At 33.0% G+C, this 6,415-nt stretch overlaps 1 protein-coding gene across 2 annotated transcripts; it reads left to right on the top strand.

Annotated features, from left to right (window-relative positions):
• Positions 1 to 412: 412 nt before the first annotated feature.
• LOC148554017 (uncharacterized) lies at positions 413 to 5,606 on the top strand. Of its 2 annotated transcripts, XM_088494235.1 has the most exons (6): positions 451 to 722; positions 843 to 905; positions 2,136 to 2,203; positions 2,295 to 3,039; positions 3,375 to 4,020; positions 5,274 to 5,606. In XM_088494235.1, the coding sequence occupies exons 1-5, from the start codon at positions 584 to 586 to the stop codon at positions 3,977 to 3,979; spliced, it is 1,620 nt and encodes a 539-aa protein (XP_088350361.1). In that variant the 5' UTR covers positions 451 to 583; the 3' UTR covers positions 3,980 to 4,020; positions 5,274 to 5,606. The 2 variants fall into 2 exon arrangements, with proteins under 2 accessions (XP_088350362.1, XP_088350361.1); XM_088494236.1 differs by lacking the exon at positions 843 to 905 and having other exon boundaries at positions 413 to 722.
• Positions 5,607 to 6,415: the final 809 nt, after the last annotated feature.

Here is a 6,415-nt window from a genome sequence, read left to right on the forward strand (position 1 = left end):
AAAATTGAAAAAAATTCATATATCTCGTTTACACAATATAAATAAGATAAGATAACGTATTTTCGTAATAATTTTTAAAATTATTTATTTCAGTAAATAAAGAGTTCCGATAGGGAGACAATGACTTACTTGTACAATGTGTACAATGGACTATGAGTTATATGAATTACAAAATGAACATCCTAATTTTTGGATTCATCAAGGATCAAACTCTTGATATTTCGGATCTAAAGCTTTAATACCATGTCATGATACCACTTATCCCAAAAACTTCAGCTAATAAAAAAAACTAACACTAATAATTATATCTCTAATACTCCCTAAATTTTTATTATACACACTGTACAAATATTCTATTGGCTCCTCGAATTTTCCCTTTTGATAATTATGATTCCGGTTCTTATGTTTTCTCGATTTGAGCCAAGCTGAACCATCCCCGCCATAAATACTTGTGAGAAAGAGTAAGGAAAATACAAAGACACGTAGCATTCTTACCTCACATGCCAGCATATCAGGGATTCTGCGCGCTCTCTTCCATTGCTTCCCCTTCACCACTCAACCAGCTCCGCCGAGCGACTCAATAATGGACCCTCCGATTCGTGACTCGGAGTCCAACCCTAAACTCCTCTCTGAAAACAAAGACGTCGTCTTCATCGACACCAACCTCGACACTCACTTGGCCGTCCTCGTCTCCGATCACGATACCGTCTCCGACCTCAAAGGTCTTCCTTTCACACTTTTACTTTCTCTTTCTTCATTCTTCAGAGATTTTTTATTTTTCAAATGCAGACTTTGTTTTCCCTCTCCAGTACAGTGTTCTGAATGTTTATGACTTTGTGCAGCTGCTACGACGTTCTGCATTAGCACCCTCAATGTTTCAGAAAATAGCAAGCTTCGTTTTCTAGGTTGTGTGTCCCCAAAGATGCTTGCTTTGTCTTTTTGTTTTTGTGTGTAGGAAACGAACTAAAATAAGTGCGTCTAGAAGTTTGGAACTGCAAAAAAAAAAGAACAATCAGCCGTCTCGTTCATTGTTTTAATCTTCAAATACCAAAAAAAAAAAAAAAAGAGAGAGAATGCTATAAGACCTAATTATATATATTTAGAGTACAACTGTTCCTATAAGTACAATGCATGTTTTGGTTTTATTGTTCCATGGATTATGCACATTGAATAGTTTTGGGAAATTCTGTATCGCCCAATTTTGAGAGTAGCCATGGCGTGCTGCATGAGGTGTTCCAAAAAGGATTAAGATATGCTGCGGTGTCACTGCTGCTATTGTGATTTTGTTGGTGGTGATCCTGGTGATCTTGATCTTCACTGTCTTCAAGCAGAAGGACCCTATCGTTACCTTGCAGTCGGTTAAGGTTAAAGAGGCGAGTTTGGTTATTTTCCCGATTGGGGCAATAAATGTGTCCTTGGGCATATTGCTCACGGTTGAGAAGCCCAACCATAGAAGCTTTAGTTACCACAACAGCACGGCGTATCTTAATTATCGTGGGAAGCTTTTGGCTACTGCCCCATTGATGGTCTTGTCATGAGGACACACTTCCAGCTCAAATATCTGTGAACATCAGCACTACTTTGAATTTCTATGCAGATGACATAATGAAAGTTCTGGATTTAGTGGCTGATTTTGTTAAAGGTGTTATAAATTTTACTTCAACATCCACCTTGGAAGGGCGTGTCAAGGTGCTGAACCTCTTCAAGAAGAAAGCCACTAGTTCCTCCTTTGGTGATCTCTTTGTATTCGTACATGACAAGAGTGTTAATTCTACTTGTAAAATAGATGTCAAACTTTGACTAATATTGCGTCGAGGCAGACAGCTCAAGTATTGTATTGTTCAAGTAGTTAGTGTCTAAGCAACCCTTAGTTTCTATCCCCTTTGCAGTGGATTTGATATTGTCTGTGTGACTTTTTCTTTTAAGATTGTTCTTGAAACCTCAAGTGCATTCATTAAGGCAGGCTTCTCTAGTATATGCTTCATAATCATTGTTATGTTTAAAATCTCTTAGCATTTATAACTCACTATTGTCTTCTCTAATATTCTTTTCTAATCATTGCTTAAATATGCACATAATTATTTCAGAGTTCTAACATTCTGTGTACATGGCATATGTGTGAATTTTATATGCAGAGCGAATTTCGTCAGGACACCAATCATGCTTTCCCAAACTTGGGCAGATACATATTCATGCAATGAAGGTATATTGTAGTTGATCTTGTTGACTCTCTTTTGCTATCCAAGCCATGGTCGTATTCCTATTCATTATAACATTATTTTGCTAATTTGCAGGTAAAGCGCAAAGGGTACTTTTATCACCTATCTGATTCCATGTTTGTAAAAAGTGCCTTCTATGGTTTCAAGAGCTGGTTTCTTAGTGTGGATGTTTCTCCATTGAGCAATCGTGGTCAAAATGATTGTTCTTCTGATTCTCATAACCAGCTGGTACTTCTTGGAAATTCAGATAATGCCTTGACTGGTTTGATCAATGATGAGACAGAAGAACATGATTTTGTGAATGCATCTGATAAAGCTGTTAAGGATGATAACATCGTTTGCGAAGATGAAATGTCAAAATCTGTGTCTAGTGCAAAGGAAAAACAGATGAGTACAAGGAAAGAAGATGATACTGTGGAATATGATGCTTCTGTTTTTAGGCCAGGTAATGATACTGTTCAAAGGGAGATTGAGGTTATGGCAGACCCTTCATTAAATGCAACTAAAGAAGTAATCATTGAAAGTGAAGTTCTAAAGGAGCATCAGCACAATGAATTCAATGATAATAACACGACAATTGGCATTGGTACTGAGTCAATGAAAGAGGCTACTGAACCTTTACGTGCTACAAATAAGAAGAAGAAAAGTAAGAGATCTTTGATTCATGATGCTGATATTATGGAGAAGAAAGGGAAGAAGAGATCATCAAATTCTCATGAGACACGTTTGACTTCATTCAGGAAAGATGCAGAAGCATATCCTTCCAACATTCGAGGGGGTGTTGAAGAGGAAATTTATGAAGATGGTATAGTCTCTAAAGGTAATATACTACTCAAGGAACGGTTGAAACTTGAAAGTAGACATATTATACTTGTCTTCTTGGGTGGTAAACCTCGGTCATATTAATATGAATTTGATATGTACGTAATAATTAAAAAGTTATGCTGCGAGATTGGAAGGCTATGCTTTATGGAGGACTTTCCCTCTTTGTTTTGATTTTGTATAGAGGAACCTTTATCCCCAATTTGTATTATCCTTCTCATCTTATTGAATTTCTCTTTTACTTTTAATAAAAAAAAATCCAATAATTGAAATAAATAAATAAATAAATGTTAAATCTACTGATGCTTTATTATTTTTTTTTATCCTTGCTAGATAACAGCATGAGCAAACCTACGCTTGAAAAAATGGAGATTGGAACTGATGCATCCTTAGAAGGCATTCCATCTAAAGTAAAGAAGTCAGAAAAACACAACTGTTCTGATGTTGAAACAAAATTACAACCTTCGGGTGCAAAGGAGCCAAAGGAACCCAAGCAGTTGAATGAAGATAATTTGAATATTGTTCTTGACCAGTGCAATGAAAGTGAGGTTGGTCTGACTGATAGAGCTGAAGGAAGAAGAGAAGTATTACAAGATGATCCTAAGCCAATGCAGTTGGAAGAATGCACACCATCTGAACAGAATAATAACACTGAAGCAAATATCAAGGAATCAAATGTGACTCCGAAAGCTGTTTATATGAATGAGATGGGTGAACCTGTAAAATCTGAGAAAAAGAAGAGAAGGAAGAGAAAAGATATGGATTTGGACGAAAGAACAACTACAAAAGAAGAGTGCACACCATCTGAACAGAATAATACAGATGCAAATGTCGGTGAATTAAATGTGACTTCAAAAGTTGCTGTTTCAAAAGTTGTTGTGGTTGGACTCAGTGCAGTAGAAAAATCAGAGAAGAAAAGACAGACAAGAAAAAGATAAGGATTCAGATGTAGGAACAACGACAACTACAATATTTTGAGGTATTTATAATCTCTTACGAGGTTAAAATTAAAAAATCCTAAGCTCATAGTATAAAGTCTAATTTAGTAACTAAATAAATAAAATCAAAATAAATCAAACTAAATTGAACATTCTAAAAATATTAAATAATTTCTAAAAAATAATACTTGATCTCTTCGTATCACGAATATTTAAAGTACGTATTATTTTTTTTCTCTTCAAAAAGATTCGTCTTTGAATTTTGCAGTTAAGAACATAGTGCATGAAAAGAACAAATATAAAAAAGGTAATTTTTTTAACTTTCTTTTTGTTTGCCTTTTTTTTCTCTTTGCATTGTATGCTTTTTTATTTTTTTAAATAATGAAATCAACAAGATCAACAAAAATAATAATAAAACACAAAGGAAGACAAAGATGACAAGAACATAAAGAAGCACATGGGAGACAATGAATTTTTTTGGTTTTCTTTTTTTACAAGGAGAACAAATATAGATTGATGAGGATTAATCTAATACCTGAAATTTGATACCATATGATAAGGAAGAAGAGGATAAACAAAAAGATAAGAATTTAAATTGAGTAAAAAGATATATTGAAATTGAAATAGAAACAAAAGAGATAAATTGAAATTGAATACACAAAGAATCACTCTACTTTCTACTCAATTTCTTGACGCAACAAAAAAGACTCCTTAACCTAATTTGTCCACACCATAGTTTGGGAATTGAATCGAAGGGACTCTTCAATCTTTTATCCAATTTTTTGATGCAATAATAGAGAGACTCGTTCACTCACTTGTTCACATCATAGTTTTATTACGAAACTAAAGAGAGATTTTCACACCTCTAATCAGTAAATGATAACTATAATACTTTATGAGGTATTTATAACCTCTTATTTGATTAAAATAAAGAAAATTCTAAACCCATAACATAAAACTCAATTTAGTAACTAAATAAATAAACAAAATCAAAATAAATTGAACATTCTAAAAATATAAAATAATTTTTAAATAATACTTGATCTCTTCACGAACATTTGAAACACGTATCAAAACATCATGTTGGTTCTAATATCTTCAAATTCCTCTCTACTAATTGTTATATCTTCTTCACCCGTACTGATTGTTGCATCTGTTTTTATGTGCGCATAAAGTTGGTAATATAGAATTAAAATAAGTGTCCTTGATGATTCTTGTGCCAATTTCACTCACTTAGAAATAGTATTTTCCTGAAATTTGGAACTAATTATCTTGTTGAATAAAATTTGTTCAGATTCACATGGTGGAAAAAGACTGGAAAGTGGTGAACAAAATGACTTTAAAGGAAGGTAAGGTAGTGAATTGTATTTCTCCTGCTATAAGCAGCAACCTTTCTTTCTCGTTATTTTCCTTTTGTGTGGATTCTTGAATCTTGACACTCTAGTATTAAGTTTGACCGACTTTAAGCCGAACTTATAGTTGACAAAGAAGATTATGGATTTATGGTTATCATATTAACATAGAGCTACACTTTTGAGTATAATGCTGAAATCTAAAGGCATTTGATTGATTAATCAAATGATGCTGAATAATCATGAAACAAAGAATAATAAGGGGCGTTTGTAAATAGCTGGCAAGATCATGCTGCTTAAAATTGTTAGCTTGAAATTATGAACTTCCACTCTTTCACATTATTTACATCATTGCAAACCATAGGTGTTTCACCTTAATTACCTAGGGTAAGACCCGCGTGTTGATCAAATATAAAAATTAGTTGGGACATACTCATTGATACTAATAGTTGTTATTTTTACTTTGAAAATTTTTTTATGCATACAAATCGATAGTATAGGGTAAAATACTGTTCTATTCCCTACTTTCAATAGCCTAAATAATCCTTTTTTTTTTTTTTTTTTAACTCATATTAGTAGATTATATTAGTAGATTCCACTTATACGTGAAAAGGCTATTATGTATGTGTATTTAAATAAAATTGGGAACACTATGTTATTGTTATGCATAAAACAATTATTAAATAATTAATACAAATAATTTTATTGTAATCACACGGGCAACGATTATTAACTATGTGACATTCATTTATATATTTAGATTTGAATCTAACTAACTTGGTGAATGATAAATGTGCTATTAAATAATCAAATAACAAATATAAAAGTTGCATTGATGTGTGTCATTTAATACCCCACCAATCGAGCTGAAGTGTACAGTAAAATCCTAATAAGTATATTATAAAATTTTTAGATAGTATAATTGACACATAACGAACTATATTAATTAAATCACAATATTTCCTGTTTCCGTAACGGGGTAAGTATATCACCAATTATCACAGTGCTACTTTCGAATGCTTGAAGTGCAAAATTATCGTATACAGTATTTCAGCAACCCTTCTCTTATCTAATATGCCACTAT

The sequence above is a fragment of the Arachis ipaensis genome, chromosome B7 (genome assembly GCF_059453495.1).
Source record: "Arachis ipaensis isolate K30076 ecotype BB chromosome B7, ASM5945349v1, whole genome shotgun sequence".
Lineage (NCBI taxonomy): Eukaryota > Viridiplantae > Streptophyta > Magnoliopsida > Fabales > Fabaceae > Arachis > Arachis ipaensis.